We start from the raw sequence: 24,795 nt of genomic DNA, 5'->3' as shown, positions 1-24,795 counted from the left end.
AGATCTTCGCTCATTGGGCTACCCCAACACTGGATCTGTTTGCCACAGAGTCCAACCGGAAGTGGAGACAGTTCTGCTTGAGGGAATTTCCTTGCAAGAGGCGCACTGGGGGGGATGCATGGAGTGGGACTCCGACCTCCACCATGCCTTCTCGCCAATTTCCTTCATCCCGTGGGTTCTCAGGAGGTTGAGGACGTTCCAGGCGACCATGATCTTGATCGGCCTAGATTGGGCGAGGAGAACATGGTACTCGGAACTCCTGGACTTGGCCATCTGCCCACCTCTCCGGCTGTTGCGTCAGCCGTACCTCCTATCCCAGTCAGAGGGTCAAGTGTTGCACCCAAACCTGGAGTCCCTCAATCTACATGCGTGGCTATTGAGAGGATGAGATATGATGACTGGGACCTCTCAGAGGTGGTGCTTGAGGTGCTGCTGGCTGCACGCACACCATCAACAAGATCGCTGTACGTGTGCAGATGGAGGAGATGTGAGGCATGGTCCAGGGAATGAGAGATTGACCCTATCTCATGCCCCACCCCTGCAGTGATGGAGTTCCTTCTGTCACTGGCCACGTCAGGCCTTCAGTTTGCAACAGTCAAAGGATACTTTGTTTTCAAAAGGTCTCAGGATCAAGGGTCTTTCTTTATGATCCCGGTTATGGCCCAATACCTAAAAGTCCATGTGAATATGTTTCTGCATGTTCCATTTGTTGTCCCAGACTGGGACCTTAACTTGGTTCTCACTTTCCCCATGGTGGCTCCATTTGAGCCTAAGCATTCTTGCCCAGTTCGGTTGCTCACTTTGAAGACTGCCTTTCTACTCGAAATCACTTCTGCCAGAATGCTCAGTGAACTTCAAACTTTGTCATGCATGCCTCCATTTCTCTGCTTCTTTAAGGAGAATGTATTGCTGAAGGTGCAGCTGGGGTTCTTGGGCAAGGTCGTTTTGGTGTTCCACATCTCCAAGGCCATAGACTTGCCTGTGTTCTACCCTCCACCCCATCCTTCCAAGGAAGAGGAGAGGTTGAACCATAAGAGGGCCCTTAGTTTCTATGTCGATAGGACAGCGGAGTTGAGGGGGGCCGAGCAACTGTTTGTAGCTTTTTCCATGTCAAGAAAGGGTTTGACTGTTTCTAAGCAGACCATATCTAGGTGGATTACTCTCTGTATAGCAGAGTGCTACCGACACGCAGCGAACAAGCTTCCATCAGGGCTCACTCATCTAGGAGTGTTGCTGCTTCTTTGGCACTCCAGAGGGGCATGCCGGTTAGAGAGAGCTGCCTGGCGGCAGCATGGTCGTCTTTGCACACCTTCACCAAACATTACTGTTTGGACGTGTCGCATGGTGCTGATACTTTCTTTGTAAAAGCTGTGCTGCAGAGCTTCCTGGTTTTGGGGCTTTCATCCCGCCACCAGACTACATACTGCTTTGAGAGTCTATCTGATGAGAAATCTGCGGGAGAAAGCAACTCGTTGAAAGAGAAGACTTACCGGTATGATCTTTCTATGGATTTTTCTCTGGCAAATTCCTAATCACCCTCCTACCAGCCCCGCTATGGAAGTGCCTGCATTCCATGATGACTGACCTCCTCTTATCTTAGGTTAGGTTCTCTTAGGTTTCTAGGCCTGTAGTGTGTGTACTTCTGCAACTTCATGCAGTTAGGTTCCTCATCCGGAAAAAACAAAAATAAATAAGACTCGTGTTACATTTTTGTTTTGATGAGTTGTGGCTGCTTTATGCCGGTTCTACAATCTTCCTCTGCACTAGCTGTGCTCGGGTGGAGAGGGTGGTGAACTGAGCTACAGGGGTGTTGTGATTTAGTACATCTATGACGACCGGTGTCATGTCTGGAGTCGACTACCACCGCATCGAGGCCAAATAAATCCACGGCCGAGTCAAGGTGAACTGTGGCCCCAGTGGAAAGGTTTTCCGACCAGCTCACGCTGGAAGGGATATCTATGTGATGCGTGTGGGGGAGAAGAATCCATAGAAAGAACATTACCGGTAAGGAATTTCTCCATCTGAAATGTGCTATCGATACCCTGAGTTGGGAATACAATAATGATTTTCTTTTAACCTAGACTTCAGGGACTGATAAGAGGGACACATAAAGGAGTGATAAAAACTCCCTCTTGTTCCTTTTTTTAACTTCTCACAGGCAAATTGCAACCTTTGGGTCAAGACAATGTAACCTTTTGTTTTTTCTAGCCATATAAACATTGGTGCTTTAAAGTAGTTTTATTTTTTCAGATTCTTCTATCCCTTTTTAGATAGGCGGCACGTCACCACATGCTAGGGAAAACCGACAGGTTAGTACCTTTCTTTAGGGAAACTGCTAGTGACGCACAGCACCAATAATCCAAAATTGTTCTTTCCTGTATGGTACAATCATAAATTCAATTTTTTGAAAGAATCATAGTACTCGAATGGTTTTTCTTGTTTTGTTGATGGGCAAGGCCATGACAACCCAGACAAGATGCTTTGCCCATGAACGCATGTGGGAAGATTGCAATGTAAAATATCCTGATAAGTCTGTCTGTTGGCGTTTCTCGCACCTGAGCAATACCGCAGGTTCCAATATCCTCCTCTGAATTATTGCCAGAAAATGAGGCAGAAACATCCCTCTTCCTCATCACAACAGCCAAAGGAACTTTTTCCACTGCAACCAAGCAAGGATGCAGGCAGACCATGGGACATGCTTGTGAAGTCCACCCAGTGGAATAGTCCCCCATTACTCTCCCAAGCTTCTGAAGGTCCACAAGACCTGCAGTAGTGAGGAGAGCTTTAAGTAACCGATAGTCTGTAATTCGAAGTCTGTTTAATGAAGGTGTGCACCATAACTGCTCTATAACCAGGGGTTGCATTTGCAATCACTATAATGACTCAGTATGAAGTTGGAAAAGCTAGGTGAATTCTTTACTGACAAAAAACAAGTTGAGGCTGTTGACACATGACATGGAGCAGAGCGGTTTCCAACAAAGCAACCCATGAAGTGGCTGACTGTTATATCCTAAATAGCCACTGGTCTCGCACTGAGGGCCCATGTCTTGCTGAAAGATCATGCTTCAGATGAGGTCTCAAGGTGCATGTCCTGAACACATCGCCCAAAGATAACACTTATGTGTGAGACTCGCGTGGATGAAGACCTCTCAACAGACCGGGAGCCTTGGGGTGGAGTGACTTTGCTAAGGGAGCCAACAATCACTCAGCTCAGGGTGCCCAAAAGCAGTAGTACTTGGCCTGGGTCCAAATTGGATCGTAATGGGCATCAACGGGGGCATCCACAAATAGCACACAATCACCACAAACCAATGAGTGCTTGATAGTGGCAGGGGATAAGAGCATCCATTTCACCAAGAGCGTAGAACCTGTACCACCCGAGTCTCACTGAATCCAAACTGTGTACACGAATAATGTCCATTGGCAGGTAGGTACCCCCAAAGTCACTTTAGGAGAGTTTTGAGGAGAGTGGAATGTTTAGTTTAAATAAGCAGGGAAGTGTCATGTTTACACCCTACAGGGGAGGATTCAGTGCAAATGGCCCAAGGGAGGTTCAGAGTAGACCCCAATGAAGAGACCAAGTGGTTGGTTCGTGCACCAGTAGGCAGAAAATGTGTCCATTTTATGCAGTGGGAAATTGGGTTGAGACTGTTCCGAATAATCTTGACCATGGACCACGGGGAGCCCTGAGGATGACTATCTTAATTAATCAACCACCCAGAGTTAGTACTCATGGTGTTCGCTTACAGTCAGTTCCTGGAAGAGGACTTGAACACCGGGCCAACGATGACGCCAATTCCGCAAAGAATAAGTAGCCTTCCAGTGTTGTAACACCGCAGGCCTGATGCAAAAGCAATGCTGATGAAGACTCTGGGATGGCAGAGCACCCCAGCAAAGTAGATTCCAGCATCTCGACAGGCAAAAGGCATCGGCAATCCAGGAGAAGCAGGTCGAAGCAAGGGGCAAAGGTGGGGGTAATGCTGGATGGCTCAACGAGCAGATGATGTGGTGTAATAGTGTCACAATATCCTTCCTGATGATGCCAACAACTAGCACCAGGGTGGGAGACTGGCAGTAAGCAGCAGTTTAACGGCTTGGAGGCAGTCACAGCACAGAAGGCCTAGCCCAGCAGGATGCTAGGTGTGAGGCCCAACAGAAGAAAACTCAGACCAGAGATCAGCCCAGGACACAGCAATTAGCCAACATGGCCAATTGTGGTCCTAACCTAAAATTGCTGCAATGGTGGAAATCCTCTAGCATGTAAGTAAGCTTGCTTTTCCAAAAGATTCTGCAGCAAGACTGGGTTTAGGTACAGGTTTCCTCCTTATCGCCACTCACAGGGGTTTGCCAAAGCCAGCCCACCAATCACAATAGGGTGCTAGGTAGAAAAGGGTCAGGTGGTCAGTCTGTTTGGCCCTTAGAACTGGCACTCAACCCATACTAAAGGAAGTCCCAGAAACAAAATGACTGAGAGAAGAACTTGAAAATACATTGTTACCCCAGCGGCTACCAAAAGGTACATTGGGCTAATAATACAGTACAATGATTTGCACCGTTGGTGAAGCCAAAACTAAACAGCTTCCACCAGCCCTACTTCCTTGAACCAATGTAGGGTGAAACCCTTGGTCAATTAGCAGCAATGGATCTACATCAACTAGTGAAAGGAGCTACACACTTGGCATGGCATACCCTCGATGCAATCTTCGCCGATAAAGACCTCATTACCATGGCACCACCAATTCAAATACTCTGTAGCGACCACCTCATCATCCCATTCATAATCACAATGGCCTTTCGAATAAACAAGCAAAAAGACAAACCACCGATCATAATGAAAAGAAACTGGAGAACCATCAAAAATTCCAACCTAACTGAACTCCTGGAACTCAGCAAACCACAAGCAACAATTATGGAAGAAGCTCTCCTGGACAAAAAAGTAGCATTACTCCACACCTGGATCACAACAACCCTAGACGATATCGCCAAAGAAAAACCTTTCACCCACTCAAGTAAAAAAAACAATGGCAAAATGGTTCACCCCACTGCAGCGCCATGAAAAGAAAAAAACGAAAACTAGAATCAAAATGGAGGATCGACCACAATGCTGCAAACAAACTGAAATTTCTGCAACAGATCCGCTCTTACAAAAAGGAAATGCAAAAAGCAAAGAGGAAACACTACGATAACCGAATCTTCAAAGCAGCAAACGCCCAAAAAAAACTTCAAAATTATAAATGAAATAAAAAACCCACTGGGGTGCAACACACCAACCCCATCGAGCAAACTATGCAACAAACTAGGAGACCACTTCAAAAATAAAATCATCAACATCCAACAAACAATACAAAGTAGACCACATGACCATACCACCGAACCGACCTATCCTCACGAGGAACACCTGGACAAACTACGAAGCTTTCCCGAAATATCAGTGGAGACTTTCGTCAAACTGGTAAATCAAAGAAACAATTCAGGCTCTTCCGAAGACCCCTGCCCCCCTGACATATACAAATCTAGCCTCAAGCAAGGAACTCCCATGGAATACCATACGAATGTCCTCAACCTTTCAATCTCAACAGGTAAAGTACCACAGGCCTTCAAATCGGCGTACATCAGGTCGCTACTTAAAGACACAGCAGGAAACGTAGAGGACTTATCCAACTACATACCCATCTCCAATATCCCATACATAGCCAAGCTACTAGAAACGTACATCTACAAATCAACCCAAGAATTTATAGAAGAGCACTGCCTACTAGACCAGGCACAAGTTGGCTTCAGACCAATGAGAGAAACGGAATCAGCTCTCCTCTCAATATAGGACAACCTAAAAGCACACGCAAACTCGGACAACAGTACCGCCTTGATACTTCTAGACCTATCAGCATCATTCGACACAGCCAACCATGACATCATCGTAACGAGATTAGAAGGGCTGGGAATAACAGACACCGCCCTACTATGGGTCAAATACTTCCTAACAAACCGAACAGAAACCGTTTGTGTGAAACCTTTCAAGTCCAACCTAAGAGACTCCACATGCGGTGTAACACAAGGATCCTCTTTCTTCCCGCTTTTATTCAACATCTACCTATATCTATTAATCAAAATCATTAGAAGACACAGCCTCATGCTACAACTACGCCAACGAAAATCTTCAAAATACAAGACACCAGAGAAGGAGAAACAACACTAGAGAACTGCCTTTGTGATATATTCAAATGGATGAACCTAAACCACCTCAAAATTAACCCAGACAAAACGGAGATGATGATCGTCACAAAAAACGGAGGAGACACCAACTACATCCTTGGGCCAAGAGAACTCGGCACGACCCCATCGCCATCGCTGATTGTAAAAAAAAAAAAAAAAAAAGTAAAAAAAACCTGGGAGTCCTGATGGACAACAATCTCACTCTAGAGCCACAAGTAGATGCTCTACTCAAGAAATGCTTCTTTCTCCTGCGAGCGGCAAACAATCCTACGATTCCTGTCATTCACCAACAAAACACTTATCGCCCTGGTCATGTTCAGAGTACATTATGCCAATAGCCTATACCTGGGCATGCCTGAACAACTCCTAAAAAGACTACAACGCATACAAAATGCAGCAGCAAGACTCCTTCTCAAACTACAGAGAAGAGAACACATCACGCCAGCACTAAAAATACTACATTGGCTACCAATAAAACAACAAATAAAATTCAAATCAATGTGCATCACGCACAGAGCAATACACAACCAAGGCGCAGAATTCCTGAGAGATAAATTACGGCTACACCTGCCGACAAGAACGCTCAGATCACACAACGACATCGGCCTAGAACCAAAACCCTACAACAGAAGAAAATTTGGAGGATCCGCCTTCTCTCACCAGGCACCAAAAACTTGGAATGAGCTACCAAACAATATACGGAACACAAGAAACCACCTAGTATTCAGGAAACTGCTCAAATCCTGGCTCTTCACTGCGTAACTAAAAGACCACCCACTAGAACGACCACACCGCTAAAACAAAGATGAATAAAGATACCTAAAGATACCGTCCCCGGTTCCCACCAAACAAGCAACGACGAACAGAACACAAGGAACGCACCCCACGACATTACATAAGAGAAAATGAGAGATAACCATAAGAGGAGGACACTAAAAACTGAACATACAGACAGACCAAAACGGAAGCACTCAGACGACTCACCCTTAGCATCCCGCCTGCACCATACAAGAAGCATTAACGGACACATTTCACTCAGACAATAGGGAAAGACGAAACCACAACCCCACCCCGAGATCCAAGGAAAAGAACAGACTCTCCAATCTCACTATACATAGTTCACCAGAATACTACTCCACACATAGGTCATTACAAACAGGAAGTCGTCAGCGCCAAAACCTAAATTGATCAGTCAGGCGCGGGCCTTCCTCCGACTGTGCAGGACCTTCGGATCTAGCTGTGTTCTGGGATTGTACTGAACTGCTCAATTGCTTCTTATATCCAGCAGTGTATGGTACCATACACGATTGCTCTGCTGGGCATAGGCCTCTCCCACCATATATTACTCTCATATATGACTGCGTTCGTGCCATGCAGGAGTCCTGAAATCTAGGCATCGGCCATACTGAGGACTAGCTGCAAAACCTGGCCCACTAAACAATAAGCTCAAACTTTTCTGCATACTTAACGCACTTAAAAACTCACACAACCACCTATTGCACCGCAAGTCGCATGCACTTCACCACACCGCAACAACACATAAGCCGCACCAACAACACACGAGGCCCAACATCGCTCCGATACTTGCACCAAAAGCTCAGCGCACGGTGTATACCGAGATGAAGCTGCCAACAGAACACTATCCTACTCCCTCTTCACCCTACTAACCCATCCAGTCTTCTCGTTTGCAGATCCGCCAGAGCACCCGGGTACCAACTCCGTTGGTGATGGTGCGCAGTACAAATACCTCTAACATTTAACATATAACAAATGTGGCGCACCCCTGAGGCAGGGAGCCTTATGGGCGATTCAAAATGTGCCGAAAAAGGGTAGCAGTGGCAGGGGACTTCAGGAGAAGGTCCTCTAACCACCAAAAATAGGTAATTGATCCAAAATTAAAAATACGGAAAACCAAAAAGGGACCCTACAAATTGCCCTTGGAATTCCCAAAACTGAAATTCTGTGTCAAGTCTTCTTTCAAAACCTAGCACACAAGTAGTCCACACGCTTAGAGCCTACACACCACCCGAGATTCTTCAGATACTAAGGAAATTATAAGGGGTGTGCAAAGTTGCTTTGTGCTCTCAGCCACCCGTCTTGGTGAGAAACCTTTCCTATAGCAAGCATAACCAAACTGGTATTGTCCTGCTTGAAAGGATGCTGCAGGATTACAGGGAAATAACTAATGGGACCTATGAGGCATATTCCACCAGAAGTAAGACGTCCACAGCTGTTTCTATAGAAAACACTCTGGTAAAAAGAGGCTTGCAGAGCTGCCACATATGATATGATAGTTTATTTATATAGCGCCTACACACAATGTGTTTCAAAGCGCCTCAAGGCAAGGGAAAATAAAATGACATTGTTACAGGCCATGAACAACAAGAATGTAAAATTAGCTATCATACTCTGCCTGGCGACATATCAGGTAGTGCTAAAAAACAGATAGGAAGGAAATGGAAAGAGACAGGCGACTACCATACTAGGCCTGACAACATTTCTGGTAGAGCCGGAATTTACAAGAGGTGACGGTGAGGCAGAGTGGAGGAGAAAGGAACAATACAAGCGACTATCATACTAGGCCTGATGACATTTTAGATAGTGCTAGAGGGCGGTGGAGAACAATTATGAAAAGAGGGGAGGCTACAAACAATTGATGCTATCATGCTAGGTCCAGGGGGGGGCGTGGCCAGCACGCATGCCGTAAAGACAGACCTCCACGGAGCTCCATCCGTGATCCTGAAACTAATGCTCAACTTTCGCTGAATCAAGGTCTACAACACGAGCTGAGGCCAGAATATTGTGGGGGAACCGATTGCCAACACTCGGCAACAATATTGGGCGGAATCGGAGTGCGGACGACGGAAAACGGGAAGCCCGAAGCCGAGCCCCCTGGGACTCCAAGATGGCGGAGTAGGACGGAGCCAGCCTCGGCCCCCCGGGCCATCCTACGGACCGCTGCAGCTGGGGTGGCCGCTGCGGAGGAGCCTGTTACCTGCCCCGCTGGCGGACACTTGAGAGTGGGAGGCCGGCGCCGGTGACTGCTGCGGAGGTCGGAGGAACCGCTGCGTGGGCGCGGCCAGGAGGAGGTCGTGTCCGCCGCGGACGCTGGAACAGGGAACACTTAGCAGTCCCGGCGGCGTGAAGGTGAGACTGACCACGCTCACAGCCCACAGTTGAGCGAGATACGGGGAATAGAACAGAAGGCGGCGGGCCCCTCACTAACGCTGGAAGCGGGACCGGGTCCCCCTCACGACGCTCCCTAACGGGACCACCTGAAATCGCCTCATACGGTCTCCCAGCAGCCTGAGGGAGCGAAGCTCGGCCGGCCCTGGGGCCCATCACTGACTCCTGCAAGGAGGACTGGCCTAGATCTGTGGGGCCCCGGTCACCCTAGAGGCTGCCTGATACGCAGGAAGACCCGGGGGAGGCAGACCCCAGCGGAAGGAACCCACTCACAGCACTAAGGCCCGAGGGGGAAAAGGGCGACTAATACAGTGACTGGGAGCCCCAGGGAGTCCGACCCACTGGTGGTGGGACGACACCTGCCTGCCGGCAGCCCATTGGAGGCGCAGGCAGGGACCAGAAATATACTGGACGCTGCCTGCAGCCCGGGACCTATTGGCACCACAGCGACTCCCAGAACAAGGCTCTCCATACAACCTGAGCCCACAGCCACTGGTCAAGATTTTGAAACCTAATCGTGGAGACACCAGCTGCCAGAAACAACCGAAAAACTGGGGTAGGATCCCTGGGACCAAAGTTCCCTCGTAGCCCACACAAAAATTTCGATACAGGGGTCGTCGACAGATCTGCACTCTGCAGGGGGTTGCACTTATAGATCTCAAACCAGGAGATGTCTCCCCCCAGGACCAAGCCGAAACTAGTCACGATGGACTCCTTTACGACAGTCAGACCCCAACGGCAGTCATCACAACAAGACCGAGAAATCCCTGAAGACCCGCCTCAACAAGAGGAGGACCTCAAACACACGCAAGTCCTCCAAGCAATAGCTGCCCTCCGCACATCACTCGAGGGACGGCTTGAAGAGGTGAAGTCAGACATGCAGCTCATGAGGCAGGACGCCCGCAACCTAACGGAAAGAGTCACGGAGACAGAGGCCGCCCTGCAGGAAAATGTTGAGAACACCCGAGATCTGAAGATGACGGTCAGAGTTCTGGAGCAAAAGGTAGCAAGGCTAGAGGCCCGCTCTGAGGACGCAGAAGGTCGGGCGCGCCGTAATAACATTCGTATACTGGGGGTTCCTGAAGATCTAGAAGGCCCAGACCCGACGACCTTCATTGAAACGCTCCTACAGCAAGAAATAGGGGTGGCAAACCTCTCCCAGGGATTCTCCGTCGAAAGGGCCCACAGGTCTCTCCAGAAACGTCCCCCACCTGGATCTCATCCACGTCCAATCATAGCAAAGATTTTAAATTTCAGAGACCGCGAAACCATACTGCGGTTCTCTAGAGAAGGCGGGGAGATAAAATGAAATGACTCCACAATAGTTATATACCCGGACTACACCCCTGCAGTACAACGAGCCAGAAACTCTTACATTCCAATAAAAGCCAGGCTGAGAAAGCTCAACATGAAATATATGCTCTTATACCCATCACGTCTCAAGATTCTATATAAAGGGAAAGCGACATTCCTAGAGACCCCAGCCGCAGCTAATATGTGGCTTGAGCATAACAACCTGGCGGACGACAAGGAAGAACCACTGAACTCAGACCGGGGATGACCACCCACCCCCGGTGAACGCAAGCAATGGGCAATCCCTGCAGAAAACAAAAGGAAATGAACACGAACCGTAGACGAACGAACCATTATGAAAGTCCTACTACAAGTCTCGCAACATCGGACGCGAGATCGGAGGAGCATACAAGCAGCGGACAAACAACCCACCCCACCAGAAAAGGTGTAAGCAGTTTGCTCACACACAACCTGATCCGGAAGGCCAGGAGTGGCCTGGAAGGCTCAGGAGCCCCTGAGCGCTGCAAGTTAAAAGCAGCTGCTAGGGTCAGTTTGGAAAGTTTTGTTTAGTTTTTCCCCCATTCAACACAATGGGATCTACACAAGTTCAAAAATCTCCAACCAGCGAAAGATTTGGGCCCGAAACGAGAGGACAGGTGGGGAGAAGACCAGGACAGGATAGAAGGACAAACGAGGTCAACAGGGGTCGGACAACTGTGAGTGTTACTCAATTACCCTACTATGGCGGCTAAAACAAATATAAAGATATTGACCTGGAATGTGAGGGGTCTGGGTTCATACCTACGCCGGAATAGAGTCAAGTCCTATTTGAACAGAAAGAGAGTACAGATAGCGTTACTGCAAGAGACACACTGCACGGCTGAATCCCTAGCGAGGCTAAGTGTACACTGGGGAGGCCAGGGGGTCGGAACTTCGTACTCTAAGTATGCAAGAGGGGTATATACTTGGATTCACCCACAACTCCCTTTCCAGGTAACTAAGTCCGAGTCAGACCCAGAGGGAAGGTTTGTAATACTATGGGGCAGGCTAGAACAAACAGATATTTGCATAGTGAACTCTTACCTCCCCAACACTAACATCCCATCGCACCTAAACTCCATGTACGCCAAGATTGCGCCATATAGGCATGAAATCCTTTTTTGGGGGGGGGACTTCAACTGTGTCCACGACCCGATACTTGATAGGTCCCTCCTGCATCCAAAAGGGCCCTCAGCGGCTACAACAGCCCTCTCCCTATTAGTCGATAGGTTACACTTGGCAGATACCTGGAGAGAGTGTCACCCTGACGCTCGAGGGTACTCATATTTCTCCTCTCCGCACGGTCTCCACACCAGACTGGACTATGTTTTCATAAGCAACGAACATCTGCCACAAATAGAAGAAGCCCAATATCTGGGCAGAACCATTTCCGACCACTCGCCACTCCTGGTGGGTTGGAATCACACTGGCCCCAGGCCTCCTATTCCAATGTGGAGAATGCCGATAGACGCCCTGGGAGACCCCACATTTAGGGAAGACCTGCACAAATTCATAGAATGCTTCATAGAAAGAAACACCGGAAGCGTAGACCGCTTAAGCACAATGTGGGACGCCCTAAAAGTAGTGACGAGAGGGGAAATAATAGCAAAGGCAGGGGGCATTAAGAGACAACTCAGGGGCGAGCTGATCCACTGGGAGCAGCAAATAGAACAATTGGAAGCAGCCCCGGTTGCCACAGAACAAAGGGAGGACAACCTCAAAGTACTTAGAACTAACTCTACCTTAGCATGGAATAGGCTCGCCAAATTTGATTATGCCACCAAAACTAATAGAATACACACGGAGGCGGACAAACCAGGCAGAATGCTAGCCTGGCTCTGCAAGAAAGAACACCCCAGGCACACAATCACTGGGGTACAAACCGAAGAGGGGGGGGGGGTAGCACAGACACAGCAAGCCATAAACGATACCTTTAAGGGCTTCTATGAACGCCTTTACTCTCATAGTGACCAGATCCCCCTAGAGAAAATCATGGACACCCTTGAAGAGATAGGACTCCCCAGGATGCCCCCAGAGCAATCGGAGGCCCTAGATGCAGATATCACAACTGAGGATATCACAGAAGCCATTAGATCACTAGCCACTTGCAAGACGCCTGGGAGCGATGGTCTGCCCACGGAGTTTTATAAGGCGTATGAGCCCACACTAACGCCCCTGCTACACGAGGTCTTTCAAGAAGCACAGGAGACAGGGATATTACCCGATAGCATGAGAGAGACCCTCCTGATCCCGATTATTAAGCCTAATAAACCCCCTGACAGATGTGACTCTTACCGTCCGATAGCAATGCTTAACTACGATGCGAAAATCCTGACAACGGTGTTAGCAAATAGACTGGCTAGAGTTATAGGGGAAGTAGTACACGAAGACCAATGCGGCTTTATACCAGCCCGAAACACAACCATGAATTTGCGCAGAGTGCAGCATGTCATCGCCCAAACTGAAGCTTGCACAGAAGCATATGCACTGCTGTCCCTGGACGCCATCAAGGCGTTCGATTCGATCTTTTGGGAGTGGCTATTGGCGGTTCTGGAGGGGTTCGGCTTCGGCCCGAGGTTCATTAGGTGGATCAAGATATTATACACGAAACCTAGAGCCAGAGTAAAAACTGGGAAGCATGTATCGGAGGTCTGGAACATATGCAGAGGAACCAGACAGGGTTGTCCCCTCTCTCCCATGCTCTACGTACTAGGCCTAGAACCCATTGCTATCTACTTTCGAAAGCAATTTTTTGATGCTGGGATCCGGCTGGGAGACACTGACCACATTATCTCTCTCTATGCGGACGATGTTCTATTATTTGGTAGGGACCCATACTACAATGTGCCCACGATGCTAGATGTCCTAGACAATTTCGCGAAGGTTTCCGGAATAAAATTCAGCAGAGCTAAATCCTGCCTCTTCCCCCTGGCAAATCTTAAGGGAAAGGAAGCATCGGAGCTTCCTTCGGTGGGAATACGGTGGGAACACACCTCGTTCAAATACTTAGGCATACACATAATGCATTCCCCGGAACAAATGCACGAGCGCAACACTAAGGCTGCTCTCCCGACCTTGAGGAAATCTATGGCTTTCTGGGCGAAACTCCCCCTATCCATGATGGGCAGGGCCTCCATAACTAAAATGATTGTCCTTCCTAGATTCTTGTATGGATTTCAGAACGTACACTTCTACATCAAAGCGCCCTTCTTTCGCCTACTGGAAAGTATGCTGAGAGACTTCTTGTGGGGGAAGGGAAGACGTAAGATAGCGCTTACCACATTGTCATTACCGTATACTCGGGGGGGGGGGGAATCCAACTCCCAAACTTTGAAAAATACTACCTGGCAGCGCAGCTTAGCTTTGTCACCAAGTGGCTAGCAGACAATGCCACATCGGAGACGCCACTCCTGCAGCCACTGGTCTCCCCGTTGTACATGAAAGAACTTCCCTGGGCCCCCACCCACCTGATAAGAAATGCCCCCCTAATGGTCACCCTTGGACGCAAAATCTGGCATAGGACTGAATCCCTCGCCCATGTTAAACACCAATACTCCCCGAACATACCGCTTGTCTCGGACCTATGCAAATCCCCCGCGGACCTGCAACACCTCAGGCTCTGGGAACAGAAGGGGATATACTCATGGGGGGACTTATACACGGAGGGGGAGTTCAAAGAATTTGAAACGCTTCAAGAACAAAATGACGTCCACACAGGCCAGTTTCTGTGGTATCAAAAATTAAGATCCACGACACGTGCCAGATGGTCGACATGGCCAGAGGAACCAGACACAAACCCCCTGATTACGTTACTGTATGAGCTGGGAGAGGGAGGGAGACCAGTGTCTCAGATCTATAGCCACCTAAATGACACCCCCAACCCACGCAGTGCTGGACTCAAATCCAGATGGGAAGCAGACATAGGCCGAGAATTAACAGATGGGGAATGGGAAAGGGCTCTGACATTTCCTAAAACAGTATCCAGAAATCATAGGTTTAGACAAATACAATTGAATCTTCTGCATCGGCCATACCTAACCCCATCCAGGCTGGCCAAACTCCATAAAACTCAGAGCTCCAAATGCACCTGGTGGGAAATAGACAATGCGGACCTGCTCCACGCATTCTGGCGGTGTGCCAGGACACAATCCCTGTGGTCTTTAATACAGCAGACAAGTGAAAATCTAGGGCTGACCAGATACGAATGGACTCCTGCGGAGTGCCTACTCGGCACATACCCCAGACCAGCAAAGCTAAAGCACCTTGTTAGATTAATGGACATTATGTGTATTCTGGCTAAGAGGACAATTGCTATGTCCTGGAAGAAACCATCGGGACCACAACAGAAAATCTGGCACAGAGAACTGAAACTATGGGTGCTGGCAGAAACGAGAGCCTGGGAAGAGAGTGTGGCTAGATCCACAGACGCCTCGAGTATGACTTTAGACGCCTGGAAGGGACTCACAGACCCCTTGTTCTACCCCTCCGATGATAAGCCCCCATGAACCAGCACAAACCCACAGTAGGAAGACCCACGGATAGAACTGGAGTCCTCGAGGCAGCCCTATCATAACCTCATGCGAGCTCTGCCATGCGAAGTTCCCCCCCCCCCCCCTGAAAGTCCTAATCCCCCCCCGTGCCCCCACTCGGCACCGGCCTCTCAAGAAACAAACATTTGGAGATAGTTAAAGTTTCTATGTTAAGTTGTAAATGTTAATAATCCGAGACGCAATGTGATTTATTGTTTGATGGCAGTAATGGTAATTTTCCTATGTTTGTAACAAATAACAAATGCCAATAAATAGATTTGAAAATAAATCATGCTAGGTCCAGGGACAATTCTGATAGAATAAGTGCATAGAAAAAAGTAAGGGAGGCCGGGAGGAGAGAAGGAGAAGGGAGAAGAGAAGAGGAGAGAACCGAGAATAAAACAATGAAAAGAGCAGAGAAGCAGAGGGGAGAACGAATACAGTTGCAGAAGTCACTAAAACACATAATGTTGCAGGGAGCAGAAATGTAGGCAAGGAGTCAAGAAGACTAAGGGCACAGCATGATTCAGGGCCAACTGGAGTACGAGGTCAAGGGGAGGACCAGCATGAGAGTTGAGAAGGTGATGCATCAAAGTCAATGGGTCCCTAAGTCAAATCCAGTGTTGGCAACAGGTCGCTGATGGTGTAAACCATAGTGAATCGAGACAACTTGTGCAGCGAAAGGTGTAGGGGGGGTGGAAGAAGGGGCAAGGGGAAGCAGAAAAGACGAAGCTGGCATAGCAGGGGGGAGGACATACTTAGGGGCCAGAGGGAGGATCGGGGGGAAAATTACATCACGGAGGACCAGGGATGGGGTGGGGGTACAAGGAATATCACATGTTTGCAGGCCGCCATCTTGGAGGGTGAATATTACACAATGCAGTGGTGAGGCAGTGCAAAAAACAGGCGATAGCCTTGGCACACACTCACCATGCAGAGTTGACATGGTAGGCCGTCATTGCGCAATGCGTGCAGTGCTTTTTAGCACAGAGGCATCTCCAGCAGACAGCAAGCCCCAAGTGGATCCTGCCTGGATCCGTAAATGGCAGCAAGCATCAAGACATCGGCAGTATGGAATTGCAGGTCCCCTGAGGGTAGAAGGAGAAACCGGTCCAAGAAGGATGAGGGAGAAGGGTAGGGATAGGGCTCTGCAAATGCATTTTTTGTTGTTGTTACACTCTGGATTACAATGCCATACCAGAATTGCATGTAGACAGAACTAAGAAAGCTGTTTGGGACTACTTCAACCATCGCCCAACCACTCTTGAGTAGTTGTACAAGCTTTTTTTTGGACACTACGGGAATCACTGGTCACTGCTTCAGAAGAAAATGTTAGTGAGCCCTAGCAATAGCTTAGTAGCATGTACTCTGTTCTTGAATGACAAGATACGATGGTAGAAGTCAACTGTCGTGTGAATACCAGTAAAGTATTCTGGAGATAGTGCCTATGGTACGGTCACTGTGGGACACTGCTGGCTTTTCTTTGCTCGCCGGGTTGTCTAGGGGATTAGAGAGTCCAGCTCGAGTAGTGTCCAAGTGAACTGGGTACATTTCTTTATCAATGAAGGTGTGTTCACTAACCTCAAAGTGATTTGATTATGAATTAATGTAAGGAATGCACAGCTATATTTGATGTGAAGCTGCAAACCGAGTGTCACTGGTAAGCAGTGCCGGCCCCAGGTCTCCCAGCACCCTGTGCAAGATTTTTGGGTGCGCCCCCACCATTCTTTTCCACACGTGCAGAGTTGGCCCAGAATAAAATGCAAGCCACCTTTCTTTTTTAAAAGCAACGTTGGGTACATTGAGTCATGCCTCAGTAAGAAAGGGCTAGATCGGCTCCCCCAAAATGCCATTCTAGCCCAGTAAAAACATATACCATGCTTGCTTCATCATAGATGCCCAGAATTAAGTTATGCCACAGTAAGCCACATCCATACACAAGTCATCCCTCATTTACTCAAACCATACACTCGTGCGCCCATACTCCATACAACACATGCTCACTTATAGTCACATACGCACACACAAAGGTTACATGATACTGCATAACATACATACATGCAACCATGCATGCACGCAAACGTGCAGAACAAATTCACATGCTTGTGCACACACACACACCACTGGTTTGTACAATATGCCCCAAGTCAAACACATACCTTTACCAATTTTATGGGCAGGCATGGTAAAATTAACGCAGGATTGGTTCACGTGTAATCCCTGGTTTAGCTGTGGCCTGCTATTTCTGGGGTTACCCAGCATCACCTACATTTCCTGTCCAGACAGTTTTATTTGGTGTAGCAGGTAGTTGCGCACTGATGCATGAATGGTCACCATTAGGTGCCTTTGATATAATAAAATCTTAATGACACCTACCATTTCATTTGGTGGTTTCTAGACCGTGATATAGAAATGGCTGGTGATAGCGGAGTCCAGTAATGGGGTTTACTTAGAATTGTGAGATGTTAGACTGACTACCTCTTTGTTTTCAACTGTTGGACTCCACCTTGACCATAAAGGCAATGGTTTGGAGAGTGCTGTGAGAGCAGCAAGGGGTTGGTAGCTCTTCTGGGGCTGTCCCTTGGGGGTTGTAGACGGGTAATGGCTTGGAGAGTGCTGTGAGAGCAGCAAGGGGTTGGTAGCTCTTCTGGGGCCGTCCCTTGGGGGTTGTAGACGGGTAATGGTTTGGAGAGTGCCGTGAGAGCAGCAAGGGGTAGGTAGCTCTTCTGGGGCTGTCCCTTGGGGGTTGTAGACGGGTAATGGTTTGGAGAGTGCCGTGAGAGCAGCAAGGGGTTGGTAGCTCTTCTGGGGCTGTCCCTTGGAAGTTGTAGACGGGTAATGGTTCGGAGAGTGCCGTGAGAGCAGCAAGGGGTAGGTAGCTCTTCTGGGGCTGTCCCTTGGGGGTTGTAGACGGGTAATGGTTCGGAGAATGCTGTGAGAGCAGCAAGGGGTAGGTAGCTCTTCTGGGGCTGTCCCTTGGGGGTTGTAGACGGGTAATGGTTCGGAGAATGCTGTGGGAGCAGCAATGGGTTGGTAGCTCTTCTGGGGCTGTCCCTTGGGGGTTGTAGACGGGTAATGGTTTGGAGAGTGCTGTGAGAGCAGAAAGGGGTTGGTAGCTCTTCTGGGCTGTCCCTTGGGGGTTGTAGACGGGTAATGGTTTGGAGAGTGCTGTGAGAGCAGCAAGGGGTTGGTAGCTCTTCTGGGGCTGTCCCTTGGGGGTTGTAGACGGGTAATGGTTTGGAGAGTGCTGTGGGAGCAGCAAGGGGTTGGTAGCTCTTCTGGGGCTGTCCCTTGGAGGTTGTAGACCGGTAATGGTTTGGAGAGTGCTGTGAGAGCAGCAAGGGGTTGGTAGCTCTTCTGGGGATGTCCCTTGGGGGTTGTAGACGGGTAAGGCCAGTTTGCTGAGGCCTCTGGGCTATCTCTCCCCTGGCCTCTTTTTCCAGAGTCGAGGTCCCGTTGGAGAATGTGCTCTTTGGAGAGGAGACCGTGGAAAGCAGCCGCCACAGAGCAGCAAGAAGAATGTGAGGGTCTGAGGCGAGGCACAGATCCAGGGTTCCAACGCCGGTTGCATAGTGAAGGGGGTTTGCAGCAGGGGTTGAAGTGTTAAAAAAAAAAAAGGGAGGGGGCGATGTTCCTTCTGCCCCACCCCCTTTCCACCCACCCACAGACCCCATTCTCACCATCATTCTCCTGTCCCCAATTCTAACCCACACCTAGGACCTTCCTTTCTTTCACTCCAACACACAATGCTACGTTTTACAAAAGTATAATCAAGGTTGCAGAAAAAAAGAGTTCATTTACATGACCACCATTACCCACACAGCATGCAGCTTTGCACAGCCTCCCTTTTCCATTCTCCCACCCATCTGCACCTCTTACAGGACATCATGCACACGACTGTAGCCAACCACACATCCCCCATTACCTGCAAAGTACGCTGTGATTAGCAATCCAAAGCAGAGTGCTGCGGAACTGGGCTTTTTGTCACCTTGTCAGGGTATAATTTTGATTGCTGCCTACACCAGTGTTTGCCTTCCATGTTTAAGCCATAGTGGTCTGCCACTCCAGTGGTGCCTTGCGGGATCAAGTCTGCCATCTGCCAGCCCTCTAGTAAAGCATCCCATGATGGGTGCATGGCTAGCTCTGGTCCATGTTCCTGGAAGTTTGCATCATGCACAGGTGATTGCTTTTATGTTCTCAGTCATGCATGACCTTTTATTTCTTTCTTTACAGGAAATTTAATCACATCTGTGAGCAAACTCGTTTCAAGAACTGAGCTCTCAAGACTAGAATCAAAAAGGACATTTGTTTTACGTGAAAAAAATAAAAATGAAGCAGCTTCCTTACTGGATCCAGCAAGGCCATGAGACTGGATTCCTTTCCATCTGGCCTGACCTCAGACTGAAACTTTGTAGTTCATATTGCATTGTGATGATGGCCACATGAAGTGCAACGCTGCCTCCTGTTGAATAGATTCTGCTCCTGAACTGCTCTGCCCTGCTTCAGATTCTGCATATTCTGGACTATTGGCAAAGTCAGGACTACAGTACGCACAGATCGCCACCCTTTTCTGCAATGCAAGCATTTCACTATCCAAGGTGGGCATCGGGTGTAACATTGTGTGCTTGACAATGACTCTCGTAGGATTTAGAAAGTATTTGTGGGAAAGAAAAGATGCAGAAAATAGAACGTCCGGCGCAGCTCGTCTTTTCATTTAAACTCAACGTTTTCTCAGGCACATCCATCTTTGCACTTGAAATTGTTTGTAAGGACATCTGTTAATGAAAAGATCAGCTGCTCTCTACAACTTCAGATTTTTTATTATAAAGTCGAGACTACTTGAGAAATTGCTTACAAAATGCCAGAGTGTGGAACTTTGGTGCATTTTCCACCTCATAGTCGTGCTCTTGCGGATCCGTTTCAGCACTGAGTCCAGGACCCTCAAGAGATAGCAAACAAAGCTTCTGATGGGGCATTTCTGCCTACAAAATCTCTGGCCTGTGCACTGGGAAGGATCTTCGTGTGGACCACAGCCTTTCCTCTATATTGTGCAATACAAATCTCTGGGGTAATTGCAGCCCTTTACTTGTACCTCTGATCTCCGTTTGCTTCCAATCTCAGCAGCACCAGCCCTTCTTTAGCATTGCCGAGTACGCATGCATGTTTGTAAATAGCCTGAATCGAGAGTTGGAAGCAGCCGCTCTTTATGTAGCATCCCATCTGAGGCGCCCGAGCAGGTTTGCACAACCTTGGCCGTGCCTGTGAGTCGCTGTAATGTGGGCAGCTGGGCTAATTCTGTGCAGTCCTGTACTGGCATGTCATCCTCAGAACTAGAAGTGCCTGTGCCGCCACCTCCATGATCAAAGTAATTCATAGGAGGTGATCAGGGCAGCAAAAGATATGGGCTAATACATCAGTTAATATCTGAATTGGCTGAAACTCCATATTCAGTCTTTTTTCAAGGGGATATTTTCATCTCATTAGTGGCACTTGTGTTTATTAACATACAGGGGGTTTGGGGCTCACATTCAGGTTTGTTCTCTGAAAGTATTTATTATGTTTCCACAAGATATATTATTTGTGGGTTCTTACCGTTGGAGAAACCCTTTGGAAAACCAAGGCTATTCAGACAATTACATACATATGGTGAGAAAAACGTAAGTTTGAACTAGCGCTGTTATTCTAACTGACCAACAACCCTTTTCCTTCGGGGAAACCACTACAACTTAAGATCATTTTACATTTTTTGATGTTCAGAAAGTTCCCAGACTTACCTGAGAAGCATTTTACTTGTTTTGGAAAGCAATCTGCAAATAAAATTAAAATGTCTGCAAAATTAAACATTGATTTTCTAAATTGGTTCTTTGATGCCAGTCATTTTTTAAATTAATTTTCATATACTGATTCTTTTTTCCCTCTTTTATTTATTCTATATTATAAGGTGCTATTTGTCTGTATTTCTACTTTTTCTTGGTCAGCATATTCCAGTGTTTTATGAAACAATTTTATTGACCGGCTCATCAAATACATATCACTGATGATGCTTATCTCCAACTACCTTCCTAATAATAACCAACACAATTTCATGAATATCAAATCGATCATGTGTGTTCCATTGTCCTTTTCCATTTCCCTTCCTCCCTTATCTCGGTCTTTATTTCCAAATTCTCACAAATGCATAGCATGGCCCACATAACACAATAAATTCGAGTTGTAACACACAGAACCGCGCCCTGTTATCTTTTTGAGGATACCATATCATAGATGTAGCCAGAGCCTAACAAAGGATGTCTGTGCTGAAAGCAGATTGATCAGTCTCTCCAAAGCCATGATTTGCTATAATGTATTCATCCAAACCCTTTCCGAAGGGTTCCTCCCCAATTCGCTCCAATCAACAATTTAGTTGAGAGAAGGATTGCAGTAATCAATGTGTCATTAGATCTTCTCAAAGACTACAAATCCTTCCCTGATATTCCAAGTAGAATGACTCTTGGATCCCACAGAAGCGCCTTACCTGCTACCTCTCTGATCAGTGTGAAAACAGATTGCCAAAATGGCTGAAAAACAGAGGATTGAGCACCATATGGTTTAGTGTGCCCCTGTCGCTGCAGTTCCACCAGCAATCTTCCAAATGCCCCTTTAATATAGCACAGAGCTTACTGGGGATTAAACACCCTCTGTGAAGCAGTTTAAAAGTCACCTCTTTATGTTGAACACATCTGGAAGAAATCTTGGCATTTATACAAACCGCCTCACATTCCTCATTAGTAAGTGTTCCATTTAAATCAGTTTCCCATTTACATCGATAGGCTCACTTTGTCTTCTGGGGACTCGACCCCAGGGCTGTATACAAACAAGTGATAATCCCCTTGCTGCCTTGGAATTCTGGCAACACACTTCCAAATTCGACAAGTCGCTAGTGGAACCTTCGTGTGTCCCTTTTTATGGGTCTTGTCTGCAGGTATTCCCATCTGCCATTCTCTAAGATCCCACATTCTTTTTTTCAAATATCAAAGGATTTAATCTTTCTGCCAACAATAAAATATGATTGTCTATCTCGGCCTGCCTTTTTCCAATCACAGAAAATCCCACACACCAAACGAGTTGTACATTCAGGATTCCCAAAGATAGATGTTTAATGGTGTAGGAAACTGTACATGTCTCTGGGGTTGCTTGCATTTCCATGCGGGGGGCGGGGGGGACCTGACCTAACTGTTCCGGCTGGGCTGCTCCCATTGGTGGCAGTACCTGAATGATTTGCATATGGCTGGACCCCTTTTGCAATGATGCATATGGGCTAAAAAACGGTGGCATGGAAAGTTGCCCTAGCAGTGCCAGATTTATTCAAAACCTTCCACCCATCACTTCCTTTGGTTATAGTGTTTTGCTCCCTCAACATCATATCCCAAATAGTCCTGGTCAGCTAGTTAGTGTATATCCAGCGCCACTGTTCTTTTTTGTAGCTGTATAATAACCCCCATCTGCCACCATGTTCTATCCATTTCTCCCATCCCCCAGGACTTAGTAGGAGTTGCGGTGTCGGAAGCGGCCACGTCACACTGTGCGAGCGAGAGAAGAGACAATCGGAGTCCGAGCGTGTGCTCGTTGGTGCGGCTTGACGCTGACAGGGTACTTTCCTCTAGTGGCGAAGAGCCGGAGGCTGCGACCCTGAGACGACCCAGAGACGCGATGCGCGAGGCAAGCTGAGGCGGTCCTGGGCGAACGTTTGTCCGCTCGCTCGGAGGGCTGTGTGAGCTGCAGAGATCTGGGAAAGCGGCGGAGTTGCGGAGCCAAGGCCAGGTGTGCGGGGCTTCCGTGGTGTTCCCACAATTCCTTACAGCTGACTTGAAGATCCCTTATTGGATTTTAAATTGCACGACGCAGAGGTGAGGAACAGCGAGTGGGGGTGAGCTGCGAACTGAGGGATTGTGCTAAGTCTCCACCCGACCATCCCGCACGCCAAGTGAGTTTTGGGCTGATGTGCCCCCGGGAAAATGATTTCCGGAGGTAGGCTCACCTAGGTGGTGGAGTGCCGCCTGTGTTAACTGGGTGGAGGGCCCGAGGGAAGCCGAAGCTGCAGGAAGTCGCATTCTCTGCACTGCACACGTCACCTGTGGCGTGTGGGGAGGCTGCCTCCTAGGACGGCTGTTCAACGGAGGGGCGGTGCAGGGCAGCACCTAGCGTAGGGGCACGCTAGCGGGCAAGGAAGTTGAGGGGCTAAGGGGTGTGGTTGTTTGCTGTGTCTCTGCCGTGGTTCTGACGGGCTTTACCGGCTTAGACACGTGTGTATATCCCGCCTCGGTTGCCCTTTGTCACGTAGTCTGCGTGCCCTTAACTGAGCAGTCTGAGTTAGGCGGCCCTCACGATTTCTTCAATTGTAGTAAGGCGGCTTCAACATAGAGATGCAGCGGGGGAAGAGAGCTGCGCACTCTATTTATAATTTGAGGAACAACAAGTCGCAAGCTCTGAAAGAGCCAAAGGAGCCCAGTAGAAAAGGGGCCAAACGCAGGAAGAACTCCAAATACGAACCCCCTGTGGCACAAGGGGCCATCACGGAGTTTTTTCCGGTGAACCCGCCTCCCGAGATCAACTCCACCATAATGGATGAAGGACCAGAGGAATGCAGCCCTATACCCCACTGACTACATCAAGTGGTCCTCCGACTCAGAAAGACAACAGCATGAATGCTGGGGCGGGGGAGTATATTTCGGCGGGGCACTGCGAACGCCTCTCCACATCGCCGAACCTTGTAATGGCTTCGATGGAGGATGAGCCGGAACAGGAGACAATGGGGGGCAGGGAATCTGTAACCTGCGCCACTCAGCTAGCTGAGCTACAAACGTCCGTCGGTGCCCTCCAATTTGCATTAAAAATATTACTTCAGATGACGGGTCGTATTCTGGCAAATTCTAATTCCATCTCATTAGCATTGGAATTGAAGAACATATCGAAAGAGGATGTGGAAGACAATTATTCAGATGCCCTGCTAATGGCTAAGGAGATGGAAGGGTAAGGCAGCCGAGAGGGAGGAGAGCGTGGCCCACGAGGCACTGGAGAATAACATCCCGATTGATGAGGTTCCCATTGAGGTAGCAGATCTTGATCTGAATCACAGCCCACGGGGCCCCCTCTCAAGGAAACAGCGGAGACTGGTAAAAAAGGCTTTTAAAAACAAGCCTGATAAAACGGGTCTCCCACGTGACATTGCGGGAAGTGGCCCTACTATTGAAACACGTTCCAAAAAAGCCCGGAAAAGGATGAGAGCGGCAGCCCGGGCGGCAGGGAAAAAAGGTCCTCTCGTAGACTGGCTGAAGCCCGTAGAGAAGCAAAACGAGGGGGACCCTGACTTCACTATGGGGGAGGACTCTGAACCAGAATGTGAATCAAGCATGTTAACTCAACCAGAGCCCTTATATGAGGGACGGTTATTGGGGGAACCATCGGAGCCCACACTGCCAGAGAAAACGAAGGATGCGCAGAAAAAGTCTACTAACCGCATCTGCTTCATTAAGAATCTATATCCGAGGGACGAACA

The 24,795-nt window shown here is 48.3% G+C and overlaps 1 protein-coding gene across 7 annotated transcripts in view; it reads left to right on the top strand.

The window, feature by feature from the left end:
* Positions 1-21,116, top strand: part of CHFR (checkpoint with forkhead and ring finger domains) — an 893,929-nt gene extending 872,813 nt beyond the window's left edge. For all 7 annotated transcript variants that reach the window (XM_069620002.1, XM_069620000.1, XM_069619998.1 and 4 more), the window contains one exon: positions 19,494-21,116. In XM_069620002.1, coding sequence (XP_069476103.1) covers positions 19,494-19,536 — 43 coding nt within the window. In that variant the 3' untranslated portion in view covers positions 19,537-21,116. The remainder of the gene's footprint in view (positions 1-19,493) is intronic.
* Positions 21,117-24,795: the final 3,679 nt, after the last annotated feature.

Source organism: Ambystoma mexicanum, chromosome 10, assembly GCF_040938575.1.
Source record: "Ambystoma mexicanum isolate Mex_15411 chromosome 10, UKY_AmexF1_1, whole genome shotgun sequence".
Lineage (NCBI taxonomy): Eukaryota > Metazoa > Chordata > Amphibia > Caudata > Ambystomatidae > Ambystoma > Ambystoma mexicanum.
Note: the sequence above shows the minus strand (reverse complement) of the source record. Positions and strands in the feature narration are given on the sequence as shown.